Source organism: Megalops cyprinoides, chromosome 3 (assembly GCF_013368585.1).
Source record: "Megalops cyprinoides isolate fMegCyp1 chromosome 3, fMegCyp1.pri, whole genome shotgun sequence".
Taxonomy (NCBI): domain Eukaryota; kingdom Metazoa; phylum Chordata; class Actinopteri; order Elopiformes; family Megalopidae; genus Megalops; species Megalops cyprinoides.
In genome coordinates this window covers 2113295-2138082 of record NC_050585.1, presented here as the reverse complement: position 1 = coordinate 2138082, position 24788 = coordinate 2113295, and the positions used below count along the sequence as shown (strand labels likewise).

Sequence of the window (24788 nt, the reverse complement as noted above, 5' to 3'; positions counted from 1 at the left end):
ATATTCACCCCTCTTAATGATACATGGATGGGCTGACACGTGTGTGCAAAGCAGTACAATGTTGTTCTATAACCTGCCAACCAGCAGGTTATAGATGCAAGATGCAATGCAAGTGAGGGTGGAACAGCCAATGGGCTCAAAGTCACTGTCAGTTTAACTAGAACAGAAGTTAGGCATTCATTCCACAGTACTGCAAAAGTAATAGAAGGAGAAATATTACAATAAAGAATGCAAAATCAATACTTGTCTGAAGCCTATTTGCAACAGGAAGTGAAGGAAAATGGCCTTAGGATATCAAATTGGGTAAATAGCTGTGAATAATGCATGATTTACAGTCCACAATAAGCCTCTAAACTTTTGTTCAATATTCCTAACATTGTCTATGCTGTGTCTGTAACTTTTTAGCTTCTGTGTCACAGAAAGCATATAGTTAGTTTGTTTGAACAATGAATTCATACCTTCCCTGAAAAATCTTTGCATTAATATACATTCATTTTATGGGTGACAGTAAATGAGCTCCATTAACACAAATTTAATTCAATTATTCATATTCATATTTGCAACTAATGTCATGAAATATTCTCCATACGTGAAAAATAATAATAATTATGACCTAAAAATAAAACATAAATAAATATGGCTTCTCGTTCCTTCGTTCCTGGCAAGCAAGCAATGTTAACGATCGCTACTGACGGGTAAAGATGTATGTGTAATTCGTTACGCAGGGCCCTGCGCGTCGTCAGTGAGTGGTAGTGAGTGGTAGAGAGAGAGAGAGAGAGAGAGAGAGAGAGAGAGAGAGAGAGAGAGAGAGAGAGAGAGAGAGAGAGAGAAAACGAAGAAGAAAACGAAGGAAGGCAAGAGGTGTCTAGAGCATCATCATTGACTAGGGCGTTTGTACACGGATATTAGGTAGATAGCGGAGCTTTTAACTGTATCGCCTAGAAATGGATTGTCGTAACGTGAGTATTGATAAATAGCCTACATGTTTTGTTCATACAGAAATATTATGTCAAATGTCAATATATACTGTGATTGGTTAAGTGGGGATTTACTTTGAAAATAGTGAGGTGAATGTAATCTGTCATTGTGAAACTGTATTTTACCAGTGCATATTTTACTTTACTTCATAGCTGAAACCTGCTTTATGTTTGCGTTCTTTTTTCCGATACAGAATCTAAAATATATTCTATGTATCCCCTCCATGATCACCGTCACTTACAAACTCTTACAAACAAAAGTGCTCTAACTCTAGACTATACCAGTGCTTTGCCCCTTTCTTTTACAAACGAAAGACAGTCCAAATACGCTTTTGTCAAAAACGGATAGTAGGCATAAATTTGGCGTATGGTTAAAAAGCCCTTGTGATTCAGACGCTTTGCTGCATCGTGAAAAGGTATCGATAAAGGTTGTGCCGCACAACTTTTAAAGCGTATGTATATGGGCTGCTCTTCGGGACTATTCCCCGTGCTTTACCAGTTGCTCCTCGAGCGCTTCTTCTGGCAGCTGCGTGCCGCTTCAAGTTGCAAAAGTGGGCGCCTCAACAACCCACGCATGGCTTCAGCATAATTTGTAATGCAGCCGCCTCTGCCAGAGTGCCTTGATAATATCCTCGCACCTGCGTTGTCTTGACCGACGCCATTCATATTCTAGTATTACATCATGAGGCAAAACATATGAGCAACAATGTTTGTGCAAACCTGGAAGACAAGATTCAGATTTACATTAGACTGGAATTCAGATTTACATCAGTTGGGAATTGTTGGCATTACTTGTTAACTACAGCCAGAGCAAGATATAATATCTGTGTTAGATCTAGTAGAAGATCTGGACATTGGTCGTAATGGTTTTGCTTATTGTGAGTGTTTTCGCTTGGAGAGAACTACGAAAGGCAGATTTCAAAGGGTGAAACACACTGTTTGCCTGCCCAACTTGCATGCGGGAAGATGGGTGACAAATTGATCGGGTGAGAAGGGACGTAATGAATGCCTGCTTCAAATGTAGGCGGTCACACTCCCACTCAAGGGTGTTTGACAAAGGACACACTCAAGTGAATAGTTTGTTTGTGTTTTTGTATGTGGATTGCATTTTGGAGATGTGCAATGGAAATGGGTTTATGAATATTGAAAACTCTTGTGCCCCTTCAGTGGTAGATGGCAGGGCACTCAAAAATATTTCATATGTATTCTGAACCGGTTCATGAATGTTTTGGACAAGAAATAAGGTAATTAGCAAACTTAACATTTGCCCAGTTGGCACCAATACTAACCCTAACCCTAAAACAAAAACACAACTGTTTAAGTGTAAAGTCTATCCCTGTGTCTGTTAGAATAAAAAATATTTCAATATAACCAAGTCCTTTAATAATTTAATTGATTTAATGAAGTGCCCTTTGCCACTGCTCTGCCATGGGACTAGACAAAATGAAGGAAATCACTGAAGCAAACCAGCCTCCGATTGGTTTGTTAATTCTATGAAATAATCAAAAACGGGTCCCGGACACAAGTTTACCTCCCATGTGTAGCAGAGCTGAAGTGATTAGCTCGTGTGAGTCCTGAGCCTTAGGTACCGGGTAGCAGGTAGCCGAGCAGTTGCAGCGGCTTCGTCACTCCCCGAGACCTGGTTAAGTAGCGTTGTTGCCCACAAGCTAACGGCAATTTGCCTTTAGCTCAACTGGAAATGACGCTGGCTGTAAGGGGTTGGCAGCGAGCAGTAAGAACCTCGGTTCGAAACTCGCTCGCTCGCTGACCCACGTAACATCAAATTAAACACAGCGCAGTAAGATACCACCCGTTGCACATGTCCCTGTGGGTGTCACTGGGCCTTTATGTGTTTGACAGCAGTACTGTGTTTACCTCCACGCTCTTGTAAGGAAGCCTCATGGGAGAGTATTGCTTCCTCTGCTATCAGCTGGTTCCTCAGCCAAGCAGCCTCACAGCTTCAGTCCCACTGTAATTAAGCCTCCCCAGCAGAGGGATGAACAGGAGCAGGGTGGAAACTTGGGCAGGGGGTGGGGGGTGGGGGGTTGCTCCAGTCTACTGAAACACGGAGAGAAGCAGAGAATTCACTGGATGAGCTACACAGTAGACATGTGGGTGTGTGCTGGGGTTGCTTCCCTGGAGACTAGGGGAGAAAAAGGGGCCAGAACAGTAAACATGGATGTGCGTGGGTGTCTGAGATACTAGGGCCGAGTGAGAGGGGGGTGTAGTGTACAATGGTGGCACAAAAAATGAAGACTTACACAGTTGGATTGGTACATATAAGGACAAGCCTAATCACATCTGGTCCTGGTTTAAGGGTATGCAGACGCTGTCATCTACAAAAACTAGGGTTAATTAGTTCTGTTTTAGGGACCCGCAGTTTGTCCACACCCCCATTAAAATGTAAAGCACAGGATATTTTCTGTCTGTCTGCAGTGTTATTTCAACATGCTGATATATATTAAATTAATTGTGACCATATGGCCTTTTTTCTAAACTTTATCTGTGTTTAAAGTCAATGAACATCTACTAGAGGACAGGAGCTCCAAAACTCCTATTTATATTTGCTATATTTGATGTTCTTAGACTTTAAGAAAATAATAAGTCTTGGAACACTGTTGCTAAGCAATTTCCATGACAACAGCAGGAGACTTACAGTAGCAGAATGTTCCCAAAGGCATATTCATCACTACCCAGTAGAAGATCATATGGTACAGGCAAGAACATTACACTTGGTATTAGGGGTGCAACGAATAATCGACATAGTAGACTAAAATCGATGACCAAATTAGTTGCCAAATTAGTCGACGAATTTAATTGTGGATTAGTTGGTGATGTCATCGCGTGTGTTTTTTCGTGCTAACTTGGAATGCTCAGACATGTAGCCTAAGCTGCATTGCTTTACTGGAGTGAACAACAGAGATGGCAACACCTTCACGACCAAAGACCTCAAAAGTGTGGCAGCATTTCACTCTTAACCCTTTCGCACGTAACTTATTTTCACGCTATGTAGCGTGTATGTTACGTTCATTATGTTTTCATTAGCGTTATTAAGCTCATAGTTTTCAGTTAGCATTTGCTGTATTTTTAATGTTAAATCGCTGTTTCCTCAAAGCTAAATCTAGTTTTCTAATTGCACCGGTTTTAGCGTACGCGCTAAACGGCTAACCCTACGTGCGAAAGGGATAACTCTGCCAAGAAGGTTGTGAACCGCAACATTTGCAAACCTGACCTTGCCTGGCATGGGAGCACATCAGTTATGCTCGAGCATCTGAAGAGGTGGCACGTTGGCTCTCTGGATGATGAAGACTCGTCTCGTTGCGTTAGTTAGGAAGGTAGCAGAGCTAATTTTAATGTTAAAAGCCTTATGTTACTTCACGTTATGAGCTGTAACGTTTTTTATTTTGAAATACATTTTCTCTCGATCAATAAGTTATCAATGACATTGAACATACAGTGTAGCAAATGCTAATCTATCACGATGATCCTGTTCACATTCCAAATGTGCCCTAACTTTACAATGTTAAACCAGAGCCCGTCTGCTATTTAGAAATTCGTTGCATCGTTGTCATGGCGACATTTATGGCTGGAAATAGTGTTGCTGCTGCGTGCACAAGTTTAGAGAACACCGGAGAATTTGATACTTTCTAAATCGTGAAGGATTTCTACAATTATGCGTGCATGCCCAGTGTGGGTTGCATTTGAATTATTTTGAACGAGTTATGGGTTTGTTGGATCTCGTAATGCTACCATGGATGGCTTTCTTCAAAGGAAGCAGACTCCCCAGCAAGCAACTGCCCTCACTGAATTAGTCCTAATAACCATTCATTAAAAAATGTATTTTTAAATGAAGTTTTCATCTTTATCGTCTTTATTGTTAGTTAGCATATGCCTAAAACAACCTTAAGCTAAATTTAAAAGCAGATAGATAAGAGCCATTGAGTAATTGTGCAATTCATAATCCGAATAGTCGATAATTAATTTAAATAATCAATAGATTATTAGACTATCAAAAAAGTCGTTACGTGCAGCCCTACTTGGTATTGCCATGGTGGTGGGAAATGACACTCTGATCATGGCAGTCTACTGTGTGTGCAAAGGGAATTTTTTTAACATCTCTAATGTTGCACTTTGAATACCAGGACCAGCACCCCCAGCCACAGGATGAGGACATCATGGACATTCCACTGGATGATCCCGAGGCCAATAAGGCAGCTGCCAAAATCCAGGCCAGCTTTCGTGGTCACATGACCAGGAAGAAGATGAAAGATGACAAGCCCAGGGAGGAGGTGAGCAGCAAGGCGTGCTGAGATGTGATTAGTGATTGTGATCTAGTATCCTCCCAATTACTCTGTTCAATGATCAAATCCATGTTGCTTTTATGTGAAAAGAGAAAAGTTAATGAAGTAGAGCAGCCTGTTTAAAATTTGCTAATGCGCCTGCCTACAAATGTGAACCAGAGCAGATCTCTTTGCAATTGAAATAATGGCTTTATGTGGTGGATATGGTTGAGTGGATTTGGTGGACATCTTAGTTTAGCATCAACCTGTTTGTAATAGAGACTGAACTACTTTTTGCATTGTTTTTCTTTATTTTTTTTATACACCTGATTATTTTCAGAGAATTAATTGGAGCTACAAACAGTGCTTAAGAAGAAAATGGTGTTAAATTATTTGAGTTCTGGGAGCCATAAACATCAAATTAATCAAAACGCAAAACGCTGATACTGGTGTGAGGTCAGTGGAGCCACTCCACGTGATCAGTGGGACTCTCAGTCATTTGTCACATTGCACATAGATTAACATTAATGGTAATGACTGGGTGGCCATACCTGAACCGGTTTTGGAGGACCTTTCCTCAAGTCTGCTGTTTGTGAGGAAATGACGCCTGCATGTCTAAATTAGAGCCTTTGCCAAGAGGGATTACTAGGCCTTTAACAAGAAGAGGAGCTCATTAGAGATCCCCTGATGACGTGGGATTTCTTGTTCAGGGCCAGGAACTGAGGTATCATGTAAATTTCTCTATTACCTCCAAGAGACCAAGAGAGAAGAACTGTTTTTGTGTATGTACTTGCTGACTGACAGGGTTGGGGAGTAACAGAATACATGTAATGGCGTTACATATTTAAAATACAAAATACGAGTAACTGTATTGCCTTACAGTTACCATTTAAATTGATGGTAATTACAGTTACATTTTAAAAATATTTAGATTACTGAAGGGATTACATTGGATTTTTTCCCATTTAATTTATTTTTTTTTTCATTTAATGTTTATTCAGTCGGAAAATCTATCCAATGATAGGCAACTCCCGGGTGTATCTCCCATATGCCCTTCACGAAAAAAAAGAAGAAAAAAGTGCGCACCCTGCCTGACTCGCAAGACAGTAGAATGGAGAGTGAGACAGAAAGAAACCAGCGCAACGCGTTTATGTCATGGAAATACCAGGACCATTTTACTTTCAAATTTGGCAAAGGTCACAACATAACAGTACAATGCAAGCTGTGTTTGCCAGCAACCAAACTGCTATCGGCTTCAAAAGAGTCAACCTCTAACCTGAAGAAGCATCTTGAAGTAAGTTCTCTTTTTCATTATTTAAGATAATATTGATCGCTAGCTAGCTATGTTACATAGTTTGGCTGCACTGGATTAGCTATCCAGCTAGCTAGTAGGCTAGTAGGTATAGTATTAAAGCTAACTAGCTAACGAGTAGATACAGTGACAAAACAAGTGAAATTTCATATGTTCAAAACTGTGATTAGCCTACTACAACAATTTTACACTACGCATATACATTAAATTGTTAAGATACTCCTTTCTCACTCCCAATGTATTTAGGGTGGCTTGTGCCTTTTCTAACTCATGTTTTCGTGTAATGTAGTTTTTGAATTAACATTTAGCCTACAATTAAACTGCGATGAAATGCCATGGGGGTGCCAAAATGTTAGCCACAACAATGCTAAGTGAACATTCTAAAAATAACCGTTCAGAACCTTATGCTATGTTCACACAGTCAGTCCAAATCCGATTTTTTGCATATCCAATCAGAATCCTTCCTGACTGACTGTCCGCATTATATATTGCTATACAGGTAGTGTCCAGGTGGCAATCCTCATTTTCGATCTTATCCACATTGGTAATGACATTGCGCCCGGAAGTAGAAGTAGGCCTAGTTGACTAAACAAACCAAATTGGAGGGTAATGAAATGGGCTTGCTTATTTAGGACAACGTGGCAATTTGGAGCCACGGCGCATGTCTTATAAAAATAATGAGACAGTGTCAGAGAAGGAGGAGGCTTCGCCTTATTTCGTGCAGCTGTCACCGCTGGTATCACTTTTCAATGGCTCCCTCCACCACCAAACTTGCATTATTCCTGTAGCCTACGTGTCATGTACTCATGAATGTATTCTGCACAGCTACCCAGTTTGTATAGCACAATTGCAACTCGCATTGTGATAGGAATGGGAACTCTAACTGTAACCTCCTCTGGTACCATGTACCCCTCCGTCATTGAGCATAACTTCATGAGTGACTGTCGTGTCTCTCCATACCAGATCTGTAAATGGATGTAGGACAACTTTGTCCCACCAGTCCTTGCTTCTGACTTTCATCCACATCCGTCTTGTTTTGGCGGATGGAATGGGCAGCAAATGTATTGTTTTGTACAGGATGGTATCCCGGCACAAAACATCCTGTGCTCGCCTTCTCTCATTCAATATCTGTACAAAGAAGAGGTTTCTTTCGAATTGTTGCTTTATTAGAATTGAGAAAAGTTTGGCTATAGTAGCCTACGCGGCATGTCCATATCTGAAGACGGCTACGCGGGAATGCTGGATGCGGGATCTTGCGCATGTCAGTCTATTCCGATAGTACACTTGAAACGCACACAAACTATCCAATCGCTTTCATGTAAACAGTACGTTCAGAGGAAGGATTTCGTTCCGAATGAAAAAAAGTGTGCATGTAAAGGTAGCTAGTGTGAACATAGCTTTAGTCGGATGAACATTCTTTAAAAAACCGTTAAGAACGTTCTTCGGATTCCATCTTGCTCTTTCGAAGATTTATTAAAATATTTTGAAAACTACTTTTAATGTACCACTGTGATCATTTCATGCACCTGTTTGTCTAAATGTGAAAAGTTCAGTAAAATAGCCCTTTAAAATAGACCTTTAAATTAGTCTTTTCCCTTCATCATAAAACATATTGGTAATATAACTCAAGTTTAGCCATTTAGAATTTGACATAGTTCATGAGAATCACCCAACCAGTAGGCTTTATGCCACATTCACACTTTTACTTACAGTCAGGTCCATAAATATTTGGACATTGACACAATTTTCAGCATTCCAGCTCTGTACAATACCACAATGGATTTGAAATGAAACAATCAAGATGTGCTTTAAGTGCAGACTTTGGCCTTTAATTTAAGGGTATTTACATCCAAATCAGTTGAACGGTGTAGGAATTACAACATATTTTATAGGTGCCTTCCACATTTTTAAGGGACCAAAAGTAATTGGACAATTGGCTACTCAGCTGTTCAATGGCCAGGTATGTGTAATTCCCTCGTTATTTCATTTGCAAGGAGCAGATAAAAGGCCTAGAGTCCATTTCAAGTGTGGTATATTCATTTGGAATCTGGTGAGGTCATTGAGAATATGAAGTCCAAAGAGCCTTCACTATCAGTGAAGTAAGCCATCATTAGGCTGAAAAATCAAAACAAACCCATCAGAGAGATAGCAAAAACATTAGGTGTGGCCAAGTCATCAGTTTGGTACATTCTTAAAAAGAGAGAACACACTGGTGAGCTCAGCAACGCCAAAAGACCTGGAAGACCACGGAAAACAAGTGTGGTGGATGACAGACGAATCCTTTCCCTCGTCAAGAAAAACCCCTTCACAACAGTTGGCCAGATCAAGAAAACTCTCCAGGAGGTAGGTGTATCTGTGTCCAAGTCAACAATTAAGAGAAGACTTCACCAGAGGAATTAGAGGTTTCACCACAAGGTGTAAACCATTGGTGAGTCTCAAAAACAGGAAGGCCAGATTAGAGTTTGCCAAGAAACATCTAAAAGAGCCTGTGCAGTTCTGGAACAACATCTTATGGACAGATGAGACAAAGATCAACTTGTACCAGAATGATGGAAAGAGAGTATGGAGAAGGGAAGGAACTGCTCAAGATCCAAAGAATACCACCTCATCAGTGAAGCATGGTGGTGGCAGTGTAATGGCGTGGGCATGTATGGCTGCCAGTGGAACTGGATCTCTTATATTTATTGATGATGTGACTTCTGACAAGAGCAGCAGAATGAATTCTGAAGTGTTTCGGGCAATATAATCTACTCATATTCAGCCAAATGCTTCAAAACTCATTGGACGGCGCTTCACAATGCAGATGGACAATGACCCAAAGCATACTGCGAAAGCAACCAAAGAGTTTTTAAAGGCAAAAAAGTGGAATGTTCTGCAATGGCCAAGTCAATCACCTGACCTGAATCCGATTGAGCATGCATTTCACTTGCTTAAGACAAAACTGAAGGGAAAATTCCCAAAGAACAAGCAGGAACTGAAGACAGCTGCAGCAGAGGCTTGGCAGAGCATCACCAGGGACAAAACCCAGCATCTGGTGATGTCCATGGGTTCGAGACTTCAGGCTGTCATTGACTGCAAAGGATTTGCAACAAAGTATTAAAAAATGACAATTTAATTTATGATTATGTTAGTTTGTCCAATTACTTTTGGTCCCTTAAAAAAGTGGAAGGCACATGTAAAATGTGTTGTAATTCCTTCACCGTTCAACTGATTTGGATGTAAATACCCTTAAATTAAAGGTCAAAGTCTGCACTTAAAACACATCTTGATTGTTTCATTTCAAATCCATTGTGGTATTGTACAGAGCTGGAATGCTGAAAATTGTGTCAATGTCCAAACATTTATGGACCTGACTGTACATACTTTTAAAAATTAAAAACACAGTATTCAGAAAGTAATCCAAAGTATTTACGTTACTTTACTTACCTTGAGTAATCTAACGGAATATGTTACAAATGACATTTTAGAGCAAGTATTCTGTAATCTGTAGTGGAATACATATTAAAAGTAACCCTCCCAACCCTGCTGACTGAACAGGCTTTCCAGCCCTCTGAATCTGGATTCTTAGCTCTACTGTCTTTCTCATCTCTTCCCCTGTCCCTCTGTACTTCATTTGTATTGCTCCAGGGGTCTTTCTAGTCTTGGGGTGATTTAGGGTCTGCTGGTTTTATTCCTGCTTCTATAGAATTGAAATTTCTAATGCTGTCATCAAAAAGCCCTGTTCAGATCAATTTTGGTATCTGAATGGCACAAAAGAACATTTTTGCAATTAATTCATTTATTAGGTTAGATTCACAGAGGGCCAATTTTACTGCAATGGGGGGGGGGGGGGAACACAAGCATATACAGGTACATTACAGTGGTAGTCAGCATGAAGTAAACTATTAATTTACTGAGAAGGGTTAATATATAGTCACTATAAAGAAGCAATCATTTGTTAGCAATGTGTATATCCCATAATACAATGAAGAGCACATTACTTCGTGCATATGAGAGCGTGTGAACAGAAATGTTTTCTTAAAAAGAATTACTACACCACTGAAAAATCGCACCTAAAATGAAGATGTTCTGCAAAACAGAGGGAACAATTGAACACATGAAGTTGGCACAATGGGCAGATGTAAATTCAGTGCAGGCAAAATACAGACGACCTGATGAAATACCATTGTCACATTGAGTTTGCTAACAGGTGCTTACAGAATAAGAAGTAAACAGTGTACAGTATATTTCTGAACTGGTAACAGAAAAACCCAAAAAAGCATCTGAACATAATTTTTTTCCCATTTTATGGTAACGTGTAACTTTTTTGTCAGCCATATATCAGGCTGTTGTTGTTTTTATCACTTTACAGGCTATGGCTATTAGGTTATCCAGCGTAAATTTGAAAAAGGTAGAAATACCATTCATGCAAGTAAAATATGTGGCATTACAATTTACACAAACAAAACTATTAAAAATGTTTTGGCAGAACCCATTAAGTATGTACTGTAGGTAATCACAACAACCTGCTTTAATTTCCTCCATCTGCAATACAGCTATTCTGTGATATACACTCTAAATGAAACACACATCTCTTGGCAGCGCATTAAATTTATGACATTTGTGAGCATTCATTTTATTCTGTATTGTGCACCAAGAATACACATTTTTAAAATATATGCAGTATATTATAATGCAACAGCCACATATGTAATTATACCTTTGAGTGGCATGAGCTAAATTAATGAATAAGGTCAAAGAAAAACACCTAAAAGCAACAGCAGACTTCCAAATCATGTCTTTGGTAAGCCTCTTGTAGCTGTTCAATTCATAGCTGTAAACTATGTCAAAAAAATGCAAGCATTAGGATTTGCTTTCCAAAGACAATGAACGCCCAACACAAACATGAGGAGTATATGATGATTTCAGATTTCGTAAATTTCCCATCTCAAGTTTTTCATGCTAATCCTAGTTATGCATACCATACTAGTCAAAAGCTTTGACACACTTTTTTTTATTTTTATCATTTTTCACTTTTTAGAATAAAGACTAAAGACATCAAAACTACAAAAAAACATAAATGGAGTTATGCAAAATATCAGAACAGCCAAAAGATAAAAAAAAAAAATTGGAAAGAAATTTGTACATAGACAAATATAAATTGTGAAGTTGATGTCTAAGAAAAAGGTTCAAGCATTTAAGCACATAAGTCTTTAAATGAAAATACCTTTGAGCGCATGTTTCCCATTATCTTAATCAGGTGTGTCCAAACTTTTGACTGGTAATGTATATGAAACACTGTATATGTGTCAAGAGCACTGTGCCACAGTCACTGAGTAACAGCAATTAACTGCAAATATCTTCTATTCTGAAAGGTTCGTAAATGTAAGTTACAATTCTAAATCTAGCCTGGAAGCTGATGGACACATACTTGGTGAATCTGAGCAAATACTTCCCCTGGGTTTTATTTTCTCACAGAACCATCACATAGGTACCTTCTGAGATATAAAGAAAGATGCATTATTTATCTTGAACATGCTGTATACACATGCCTTTCACTTCAATGCTAAGTGGAGTGAATATATTTCCAGGCATCACTATAATACCCTGGCCTTGGTGTCACTGTTGTACTGCAAACACAATTTTGCTATACCGCAGTTACACACTTGACACTGCATAATATATTTACACCTCTCATGATACTATGGCTTGTATAACAGGAAGAGGATAATTAATACCATAAGACATCCAACTCAACAAGCCTCTCATGGAATGGATCATTGCCCTATGTTTTCAGCTGAATTCAAAGGGTTTTCTGTTCCTCAGGAGGACATTCTTTAACATGTTAATGATTTACATTCTATGATACATTTCATTTACAAAACCCTCCATGTAGAGTAATTCAGCCATTTTGTAATTTGTTTCCATAAGAGAAACACCTGTTTAATTAGCAGGAGTGTAGAGACCATGACTGTAATTACTGTTGCTGAACTGCCATTTTCCTGTCAAGTATTGTAGATATAATTTTTGACTGTCATTTTCTCCTGTTGAGTATTGTAGATATTTTTTCACTGCATACTGCTACATTAACACTGTAGATATCTTGCTTCTCAGAACAACAGAAACAGAATGATTAAAATAGACTCACACATACACTCAGTGACCACTTTATTAGGTACACCTCTTTAATACTGGGTAGGACCCCCCTTTGCCCCCAGAACGGCCTGAATTCTTCGTGGCATGGATTCAACAAGGTGCTGGAAACATTCCTTAGAGATTGTGCTCCATGCTGACATGATAGCATCACACAGTTGCTGCAGATTTGTTGGCTGTACATTCATGCTGTGAATGTCCCGTTCCACCACATCCCAAAGGTGCTCTATTGGATTGAGATCTGGTGACTGTGGAGGCCATTGGAGTACACTGAACTCATTGTCATGTTCCTGGAACCAGTTTGAGATGATGTGTCCTTTGTGGCATGGCACATTATCCTGCTGGAAGTAGCCATTAGAAGATTGGTAGACCATGGTCATAAGGGGATGCACATGGTCAGCAACAATACTCAGGTAGGCTGTGGCATTTAAACGATGCTCAGTTGGTATTAAGGTGTCTGATGTGTGCCAAGAAAATGTTCCCCACACCATTATACCACCACCTCCAGCCTGAACTGTTGACACAAGGCAGGATGGATCCATGGATTTATGCTGTTTACGCCAAATAATGACCCTACCATCTGCATGTCACTGCAGAAATTGAGATTAATCAGACCAGGCAATGTTTTTCCAGTCGTCTACCATCCAGTTTTGGTGAGCCTGTGCCCACTGTAGCCTCAGTTTCCTGTTCTTAGCTGACAGGAGTGGTACCCGGAGGGGTCTTCTGCTGCTGTAGCCTATCCACCTCAATGTTTGACATGTTGTATGTTCAGAAATGCTTTTCTGCATAGCACTGTTGTAACATGTGGTTATTTAGGTTACTGTCGCCTTTCTGTCAGCTTTGACCATTGTGGCTATCCTCCTCTGACCTCTGGCATTAACAAGGTGTTTTCACCCACAGAACTGCAGCTTGCTGGATGTTTTTTGTTTTTTGCACCAATCTCTATACACTCTAGAGACTGGTGTGTATGAAAATCCCAGGAGGTCAGCAGTTTCTTTGTTTTCATCCCTCGGTCAAAGTCACTTAAATCAGATTTCCTACCCATTCTGATGTTTGGTCTGAACAGCAACTTAACCTCTTGACTATGTCTTTGTGAATTTATACATTGAGTTGCTGCCAGATGATTGGCTGATTAGATATTTGCATCAACGATCAGGTGTGCAGGTGTACCTAATAAAGTGGTCACTGAGTATATCCTGTCACAGTCACAGTATATCCTGATTTGGGGGTATTTGTTATTTTCTGGAAATAGAGCAGTATGTTGCTAGACCAAGGACAAGTAAGTACTTTTAGTTCTGATGATGATGGATTTTTATTCAAGATCACTCAACAAAAAGGTAAACAAAGTACATATTCACATTTTATTACTGCAGCTACCACATCAGGGTGGATCAATGATGATAAGGATTTTATATTTTATTAATACTTACATTTGAGATTGACTTGCAAAGGAGTAAACAGAGGTACCCGCTAAAGACAGCCCTGCAGTGTTACAGTGAGTAGTTCCAGAAACCAACACCTCTCAGAAAGGGTTGGTTCACATACAGTACTCACTGGAAGAAGACTCACTTGAGCAGAAGCAGAACTCATCCATATTCTGTTTTCTTTCATTCTCAGGAATCACGCTGCAGGGTATTTAATGCATTTTCCAACCTGATACCAGGAGCACACAATATGTGTTGGGTTTCAGTCTGGCCAAACTCTCAGTTGATCAAGTTTGACTGAGCTTTTTATTTCAATGGTATCAGCTTTGCAGTATAGCTTTTTATTTTTACAAATACTGTATGGGGTGTTGGAAATGGATTCTATGAGAAGTTTAAAAGTTAAGATGTTTACTAAAGGTGTATGAGATATGTCTGTTGAACCTTTCAACCAATTGCCTATGCTGAAAGGTATTCAAAATATTAAGAGTAATTATTTTATCAATGAAGCCAATAATAATTAGTGGAACAACTAGTTAAGATTATTTGACAGATATTAACAAAATGTCTTGTATAAATATACCTTCTGTATCATCACAAAACACCCTATTAACGGAGCTCTCAGCTCTCAGCAAGCATGGTGTACCTCCCAGCACACTCGGCGCCAGGGGTGCAGCTGCAATCCATGGGGGTGCACAAAGAGTCATAAATACTATGTAGACATCGGGATATAAGGAGACAACTAGGGGTGCACTGAGGTCTGTCTGGGGGTGCAATGCGCCCCTAGGCACCACCATAGCACCGGGCCTGCCTCCCATAGCAGGCCTCAGAAATGCAGTACACTAGAGAGAGGCTGCTGCAAATAATATGTGTCCTGACGTCCTCTACTGCATCTCTGCCTTCGTTGGAATCAGTATTGTTTAATGGACTTTCATACAAGCTGCCAGGTGGAATAACATTTTTAGGCTTATTAAATGCAAATACTTGTCTAAGTACTGCTTAATGTAAAATATGACTTGCATAACTCAAAAGACACTAATGAGATTTAACGCTTTTCACTGGACCTGTTACATGCAGCACACAAGCCTGTGTCATCCTGCTATAAAATGCATTGATCACTGATAGCCAATAAGTTTTTTTATGATCATATTTACAATCATATTTTTTATGATTATAAAAGAACAATTGCCACTTTATAGCCAGGGATAGAATTCATGGTTATAAAACTGGATTTGATGTCAGAAGGTGGAAAGCTCAAACCCGGGTGTCCTTTGAGCAAGGCATTTAGCCTGATAAATACTGTAATATATGCAAATATTTAGTAATGGCAAATATCAGTCAATGTTTGGAAATCTTATTGAATCATACTGCACTGGAGAAGCACGCATGAGATTATCACAACATAATTTATATTAAATGAAGGCAAAATTATTTAAAGCAGCACATATAAAAGTTTATCTTTAATAATTATTGATTGCATTTGTATGGGTTGGAATTTCACTTTCATGGATCTCAAAATGTCTTATACTGAGGAGGCAGTGGTGACTCTTAAAAAGTACCAAGCCGTAGCAAGCACCTGACTGATGCGTGGTAGCCAGATGAGGTGGAGAGGGAGGGATTATCTAGCCAATTAAACTGCAGTATGATTCTATGGTAATACTGGGAATTTTGCACTGGGGAACCCCCTGATCTCTGTGATGGGTATGAGTGAGTGCCATGGGAACTTTAATAATGGCAGTGAGTCAGAACCTTGGTTTAATATCTCATCTGGAGAATTATTGGTTTTATAGTGTCTTGCTTTAGAATAGTGAGCAGAATTGATTGCTGCTGTAAGGCAATCATGGTATTCACTTTCCTTGTATTGGTACCACACAGAGCTAAGCTCAGCTTCCTGAAGAGAACACATCATTCATTGAAATGAAATCTTTGTGGTGGGTGACGGAAACCTCCATAATTCCTCTAAGACTCATAATGCCAGTTTTTGCGGGATTTTCAAAGATTGAGTTATCACAACTTTCAGCTCGGCCAGGAGCAATACTCTTTAATATCTGAAGGGCCGTGTGTGAAGACTGCGAATGTGGATTGGGACTGATATGTTCAAGCAATTAAACAAATAATGCACATTGAATGTCATTAGATACACAGCTTTATGGTCTTTGCATTTAATGAAAGTAATAACATTAGTATGTGTGCTCTGTTGTGGTGCATGGGCATATTTGTTTATGCCCCAGTTGTGTTCAGTTGCCTTGCCCAGACCAGCTCCATGCAGCACATGCATGGGTGTGCATTTGTTTGCACATCAATTATGTTCAATGGCATTAGCCATACTATCATCTGCATGTATGACTTTTCTTTTGTTATGACTTATACTTTCAATCTTTTTTGTTGCTGCATGCATGAGTTCTCTAGAATGTCTTTAAATATGGGGAAGATTGACCACCTTTATCTGAAGGTACTGCAACATGATTTAATTGCTATTTCTTTGCATTTGTTAGGAATTCCATTAAAATTAGATTAAAAATATTGCATTCATTCATCTAATTATTGGTGTCATATATATTGGTGTCATATTTGTAAAGATTACTCTGTCATCACTTATGATTCGCTATTGTACCATTCAAGGTGTATGGAGAACTATTGTTGATTTACTTAAAAATGCATAAATGAATAAATAAATGTTGTGAATAATGGTACAAATAAATAATTGGTTTTATTTATTTCTACATTTCTATATTTATTTATGTATGTATTTCTACTTTTCTGCATTTATTTGGTTGTACATTTCTACATTTACTTATGTACTGTATTTCTGCCTTCGGTATGATAATGAAGCAAGTTGGTCTTACACACCATAGGTCAACTCTGGAGTCTGCTCAATTACTCTTACTTTGGAGTGGCAATTAGCGAACTCACATGTTGTCCAAAAAAATCACTAGAGACTTGTTTTTGTTATGGACAGCCATGTTTACAGCAACTATGTCCTTTTTCACCAGGAGAGCTTTATGGAAGATTTAGGACAGTTGTTGAGATCGATGTGGTTGGGGTAAAATATACTAACCACAGAGACTGCAAAAAGCATGTGTGAAATGTGTTTTAAAAAAAGTAGTTTTTTTTTCTTCAAGCTTTACACAATAACTGTATCTTAAGCTGGCTGCACATGAATCGGTCATTGAAACATGCTCTTTAAGAAATTTGTTATCTGTTCTAAATAAACTATTCCAAAGCCTTAGCTTTTCCATAATGAGCTATCAGCTGTTGCTAAAGAAGCTACAATAAACTGAGTTTCCCAGCCACATCATCCTAGGGGCCCTTCAGGTGGACTTGCTGAAATGCATTTGCTAAATAAGGGACTGGCAACTCATGGCTCTTGAGCATTTTACAAGGCTATTGTAAGACTTGTAAATAATAAAATAATAATAAAATCTAAACTCACACTTGAACAACTAAAATAATACAACAACAAAAAATGATCAAAGCTACATATCCCTTATTCATTTATACTAGTGAGATTTTGACTTACATGTGTTGGCATGTGCATGCCATATTTTCCATCTTACATGTCTAAGAAGGTCAGCTGCAAATGGAGGGACTCAGGGTTGATCAATTGTATTGATCATGAGAGCGCAATATGAGCATGTTGTATGGCTGTCTGTTGCTATGGTTTACAAAAATTAATATCTTTGTGAGTTATGTGTGTAGGTCTGTGCATTAAAGTATAAGCAGCATAGGTCCTAGGTAAAACCATGCTAGTTAGTCAAGTGATTTTAGCTAGCTTGCAATTACATGACAGATCTACGTTGCAAGCTAAGTAGTAAATTATTTGCACAATCCCAATCAATACTATTGTTTTGGCTTACATATTTTCTCACACCAAAACAATCATTTTAACCACTAACTATTAAATGAATTGCATAATCACAAACATCAGTAACGTTAGCTGTCATTTTACATCATATGGTAGCCTGTATCGTTTAGATGTAGCATTGACTGGCATTAAACTTGCTAACATCCCGCTGAATTTGAGTGACTGAAATAACTGCAAGTATTATGCATCTCTATTTCTCTGGGTCATGGGAGGGAGACTGGCAGGAATTTTTTTTTACTATTTTCTATATAAGACAAGCAGAATAATGGGCATTCTAAAATAGTCCTTCTTCATGTCACAGCAGTGAAAAATCAGGCATTAATGATTAATGTAAAATCTAAATCAATGAAATTATTCAACTTTTTGTTCAAAACAACTAGCACCTCCACTTGTTTTTTGAGTTTCTTAAAGGTTCTGCATTATGTGATGCATTGTGTAAGGGATACAGTATATTTGTACTGTATATGTTGCTTGTTAATCCATATAGTTACCACACATTAACATATTTCTATGCTACATGTTAAGGTTCCCTAGCATCAGCTGTAGAGGAGGTGCAGGAGAATAAACTTAGAGCCCTAAACCCCTGCATTGTATTATTTAAGAATATTGGTTTTATAAAGTGACAGGAGAGTGTGGCCTCATGATCCCCAAATGGGTGTAGCAATCATGTGTTAGCAGTTAGCATTCAGATTTGAACTCCATTATGAAAAGCATCTTTCATGGAATGACAGCAATATTGTATGCTTGTTCCACATCATTTGGGTTCATAAAGCCTCACTCCATGGTCGGTGAAGTAGACAATCTGTCTCACGTGGTCACAGTGTATTTTTGATTATCATAAGGAATACCCAGCCTACCTCAGACATCTGTGGCTCCCCATGTTCGTAACTTGTTATCAATACAAGTTTCTCCAAGTTTATACGACTCACATTCAGCTAGACTGAAGTAGGTTAGACACAGTAGGCAATATTATGACATGCATCCTGTTTTGTTCGGATCCTATTAATAGCACAGTGTTGCTGGGTTGAGGCTTTCTTTATGACGAATGCAATTCCCATTGACCTGGAGTGCCACACAAATAGGTAGACCCATGGCCATACTCAACAGGTACTGGAAAGAGTGTTTTCCTCAAGGAGTCATTAACTCAGCCGCAGCCCTTAGCGTGCCTTTAATGGTTTCCTAGCAGTGCCTGCTCTAATTACCTGTTGCTAGGCAATAATACAGATGGTATCCAGTAAGTGTCATGAGAGCACAATGTGAAACATCTCAGCTGTATAATTTATGTTGACTAAATACTTGTGGAAGTCCAATGCTTTTACTCCACTATACAGTACAGAAGTTATTGTAATTTATTCAGCTCTTTATGAAAGCACAGAGATGTATGGAAATTATTTTTTCAACTGAATGCATTTTAGCTGTATTCCTGCTTAATACTACAGAATACTCTAACAAATCACTCTTCTGACTGGGCTGGGTCTAATCAGGGAGAAGGTGTGCTACCCTTTCCCAATTAATGCCATGCATCTTCTACACAGGAGTGTTATTTTTACCTCGTAGCGCCTCTGCTAGACCTCTCTGACACGGCACTGTATGACAGGGTATCCCTGTGTGGTTCCCCCCCCAACTATATACATGCACATATATAAAGAGAGAGAATCACATTCAAGTGATATGAACTGATAGGGCAATGAGTAATGTACACATTGAATTTAAGTCATCTTCATTTTCCACTCTTGCTGTAGGATGAGAAATTGTGTGTTACATGTATTTTTATGGGAGTTTTTGTAGTAAAGATACTGTCACTTCATGATTAAGTACATTATATTGATTATGAATATGATATAATACAATATAAATATTTTGTTTCTGTGGATTAAAATGTTGTTTTGTAACACACACACACATACATGCGCGCACACGTGTGCACACACATGCACACACACGCTCACACGCTCACACGCACACACACACCTCATTCTCTGTGACTGGATGTCATTACTTAGCATCACAGCATGCCTAACTAACTGTGGATTGGTGCAGGAAACCATCTGGTGTGGTGTGGACAGCATTTTTACAGCCAGGTTCTGCTTTGCCACTGCATTGAGAGTGTGCTCCCTCAAGAGCAGCCTCTGTAACCCATGCCATTTTAATAAAACAGAAGAGAGTGCATTCTGTATTAATAAAACAAGAGACACAGGCCACTTTACCATGCATGATGGAATTAATCTGCTTCTCTGGCTTTGACGACAAGTGGGCTGAAATACTTTTGTTTTTACTAATGGGTTTTTCTGTGCTTGTGTTGGAAAGGGTTGCTCAATGCATGGCAGAGCAGTAGTTCACATCAACCTCAAAGAAGATCCACTCCTTTTTGTTTCAAATATAAATGTGCACATGTGTTTCATAGGCCCAGATTCAACCAAACAACAAAAAGCTTTGCTTTAAACTCTGAGAATAATGTTGCACAAGACTAAAAAAGAGCAAATTTTACACTCCTTTGCATTACAGTCTGATTTTTTTCTAGGCCAGAACTGATTGCTGATTTATTCCTCAATGAGGGAGGATGCAAGGACTCCAGATGAGCACTGAGATGTTCCTCACAAAACAAAAAGTGAAATGCACTATACCTCCACAGATATCCTTTCATTTTCTCTCTTGGGTCAGTGAGGTCAGGCGGTGGTCAGGACAGTGATGGGAGAGTTTTGTGGAACCCAAAATGGGTGGAGAAAACATGCATTATCCCTGACCCAATTTAAACCAATCATGGTGTTTTGCTGTGGACAGCACAGTCTTTTTGGCTTATTCAAATGTGATTGACAGCATGAAACCTCACCCTTCCATCACTAGTTATGGTGCTGACCTCACTGGTGAGACCAGTCGTGGGTTTGGTCTAAGAAAAACAAGTATGCCATGTGACTTTGTGTGTTGCAGAAGCAGCAGGAACGGAAGTAGCTGAATGAGACAAGGACGCCTTGGTGCCTGAACAGGGAGGTCCCGGGGCCCAGGGGAGAACAGTGTGCCCACTGCAATAACACCATCCTCTTTTACCCTTGGGAGGACATTTTCAGTGTAAAAACATATATAACCTACAAACTAACTGTAGAGCAAGGTTTGGGGTGTGTCTTCTGATCAGTGAGCTCTATCAGACACTTTTCTGTTTCTTGTTGTTTTCAATCAAGGTGGATGTCAGTGACCCAAGCTAGTGTTTTTCACAGCATGCATTTAAAAAACACTTCTTTTGGTGCACTCTGGTGGAAAAATAACCATGTGTAAATGTGAGCAGGTAGATTGTTTCATAAGAGATTGTTTCATACAGAATCAGTTGCAAAGGTATCCATTTCTGTTCACATTACCTGGTTACATTTAGTCTTACATTCTATAAATAGCAGGAGAATTCTGTATTTAAATGACATGACAGATCAATGGCTTTTCTAAGTTATAGTGTGATTTATTGCCTGTTTAATAAAGCTGAATGAAATGCAGTAAATATGACCCTGCTGTTTTGTGTACATCTACAGTATATCACTTGTCATGCCTCCATATAAATTCAAGAATTTGGAAGCTGTCAGTTAGACCTCACATTCTCACAGGAGGCAAACCTAGAGTCAAACTGAACGGGTCCACCATTGGAGAGTGCAGTGTTATGAATTGACAATGGGTGTGGAATGTTTTTTATGTATTATTGTTTCATAAGAAGGACCTTCTGGATTTTCCTGAAGTGATCATGTAGAATTTGCCACTTGTTTCCAACTTTAACACATTCACATTCATTGATTAGTTGTGATTAAATGTTGTAATTTGACTACAGAGACATGTCTACTTAAACCATGTTTTTATGTTTTGACTACAGTAAGTAAGTGCAGTTTTAAACATTAATAAAAAAGGAAAGTCAACTACGTGATTGTAGTCCTTGAATATTGCTATCAATCTTCTATTTGAAATTCTAGGAAAAAGCTATCCACCCAAATAATTACCTCTATGTGTAGCGCTGCCAGCTCCAACATGATATTAGATTATCATGACCTCATATGTATTGTTCATATATTGTGTTTCTGTACAGATACTGCATTACTAACTGTAAACATGGAAAGCAGTGCCTCTTCACTTGGACATCTCAGAGCTCAAAAGGAAAGATGATATTATGCTTTAGTGTACATTTGTGTTGAAACTCTTATGTGGTCAGCGTAACAGTTAAATAGCACAATAAAAGTCTGGTAAAACAGATCAATCTACATACACACACACGCACATCTGTCATAATCATCCATCCATCCATCTACCATTATACACATGCATGCACATACACCACACACACACACACACACACACACACACACACACACACAAAAAGTAAGAGAGAAATAGAGAGAATGAGTACTCATCCACTTCAAGCATATATGCCTGGTAAGCTTGTGTACTGAACCCCAGGAGAGACTTGTGTTTGGCCAATTGTCTTGATAACGCATACCTTGATATCTCATGCACTGGTGACCAATATTGTTAGGGAACTGGTTTGCACCATAGAGTCATTACCATAGAGGTTTACCTACATGGATGTCTCTCACGCGTTATTACACCTGGCCTGGTAGTGAGAAAATAAATGTTAAGGATGTAAGGAGTAATTGAAAATTTTTAAACTAAAAATATTCTACGTAAAAATTTGATGTTCAAACGATATAATGCAAGTAGTTCCTATTATGGCTGTGCAATTCAAATTGCCCTGAATTGGCCCTCCCACTCACCAGACCTGTGAATAAAATGTCCATCTCCTGGCTAAATTATGATTTTTCAAACCCACGTTCAGTGGAATCACTCCATATCCAGTCAAAAACAAGCAACTATGAAGGTCTGCATGTATAAGCTTTTGATATAAGAGATTGTGAAGATTGTGCACTCAGTTTTTTTAATGTGTGCGTTGACCAAATCTATTTACTTAATCAGCAGACGTCAATCATACTCAACAAAGCACATTCGAAAAACCCATTCTCTGCCACTGCTAGACTGCAGAAACAGCTCTCAGGACTGGTTCATTTACACTGTGATCTGCGTAAACTAGCCTGCTACCACTCATGTTTTAATTATAAATCACAATGGATGGGAGAAAGTGGAGCATGTGATAACCACCATTACTAGCCCTTTCTTCTGTTTGTGAGGCATTGACTGGTAAAACATGTGCACCATTTTACTGCAGACGTCAAATGACCTAAGCCTCCTTAGGGAAAAGAGCCGGCTCTGCCCCTTACGGTAGAGGGCATCTGTGTTCAAGGACCAGTCCAGCTTATTGTCCAGATGCACACCTAGGTATTTGTAGGTCTGCACCACCTCAATGTCTCCCCTGCAAATGTTGACTCGCTGAAGAGGAGGCTTAGACCTGCGAAAATCCACCACCATCTCCTTGGTCTTGGAGGTGTTCAGTAGGAGGCAGTTCTTGTCGCTCCAGTCGCTGAAGGCCTTCATCAGGCCCCTGTACTCCCCTTCCTGCTCATTCCTGATACATGTCACAATAGCAGTATCATCAGAGTACTTCTGGACGTGGCTTGACTCAGAGTTGTACTTAAAGTCCCCTGTGTACAATGAGAATGGGAAGGGTGCCAAAACAGTCCCCTGTGGAGCCCCAGTGCTGCTCACTGTCGTCCCAGAGACACAGTTCCCCAGCCTGACAAACTGTGGTCTGCCTGTCAGGTAGTCTGTGATCCAGGAAACATAGGAGGGATGCACCACATCCCTTCGAGCTTGTCTCTAAGTATGGGGGGTTGGATGTTTTAAAATGCTAACTGTGGAGCGCCGTCATCACTCGCTGTCAAACACAAATGTCCTGTTTAGGAATAGCCTTCATTATAGCTACATTTTGTATTAGCATTATTACCGGACATTTTGACCGGCAAGTTTTTAATTTATCAGTTTTTTATAAATTTTACCAGGCAAAACCGGTAATTACCGGGTAGGGTGTGATTGTGATTGATGCCTTCATTCGACTGGTGTGGACAACCCAGAATTAGACAGTGTCCGTGATTTTTTCCTTAATAATAATTGTGACCGGTGGTGAGGCTGGGAATAACACTTATATTTCCCCACTGAGGTGTTCAACTGAATGAACGGACACTGAAGCTGGCGTACAAAATAGGTACACCGTTTATTTTGGTACAAAGATAAAATTGCAATTCATAAAACGATATTCCAGGTTGAAGTTATGTTTAATCTAGCCAGGTATGCATCATATGTCTGAGAGCAAATCCTACAACTGCTTAAACTTAGCCTCTTAGATCAAACACTACTGAATTTAGTAGGGGTTGCAGAGTGACAGAGACTTGAATTTACAACCAAAACCAAACCACTAAACCAAAGAAGACTAAAACTACATAAATGAGACTTGGGGCTGGCAGTACTAAATACAGTCACTAGGGGAGGGGGAGGTGTAGGCCTGAATTACATTGAGGTGCACCCTAAGAGTACGTGCACGGTAAACACCATAAGAATGTCACACTCTCTGGGACACAGCAAAACTGATGATCAACACTCACAATTCACAATTGGACTCAAGTGGTGTCAAAATGATTCACAAAATACATTCAATACACTAACCAGATATCCAATTATAAGTTTAAGGAAAGGGGGAGCACCCCAAAGAATAAGGTTACAGCCACCCAAGGAAAAAGCCTAGAGTAAAAGAGAGGTGGCCAGGCCAACTAAATCACATCAGGGTGCCTCCCCTTCTCCCAAATAAAAAATCCAGACGTTTTCCAGACTTTTTCATAACTGATCATTATTTTTTTAAGACCTCGACTTTATGCAGTTTTGTGCCTG

The 24788-nt window shown here is 39.3% G+C and overlaps 1 protein-coding gene across 1 annotated transcript; it reads left to right on the top strand.

Moving 5' to 3' along the window:
* The first annotated feature begins 822 nt into the window (after positions 1–822).
* On the top strand, positions 823–21686 carry nrgna (neurogranin (protein kinase C substrate, RC3) a). The gene is made up of 3 exons (XM_036525648.1): positions 823–959; positions 5120–5266; positions 20916–21686. The coding sequence occupies exons 1-3, from the start codon at positions 945–947 to the stop codon at positions 20934–20936; spliced, it is 183 nt and encodes a 60-aa protein (XP_036381541.1). The 5' UTR covers positions 823–944; the 3' UTR covers positions 20937–21686.
* The last annotated feature ends 3102 nt before the right edge of the window (positions 21687–24788 follow it).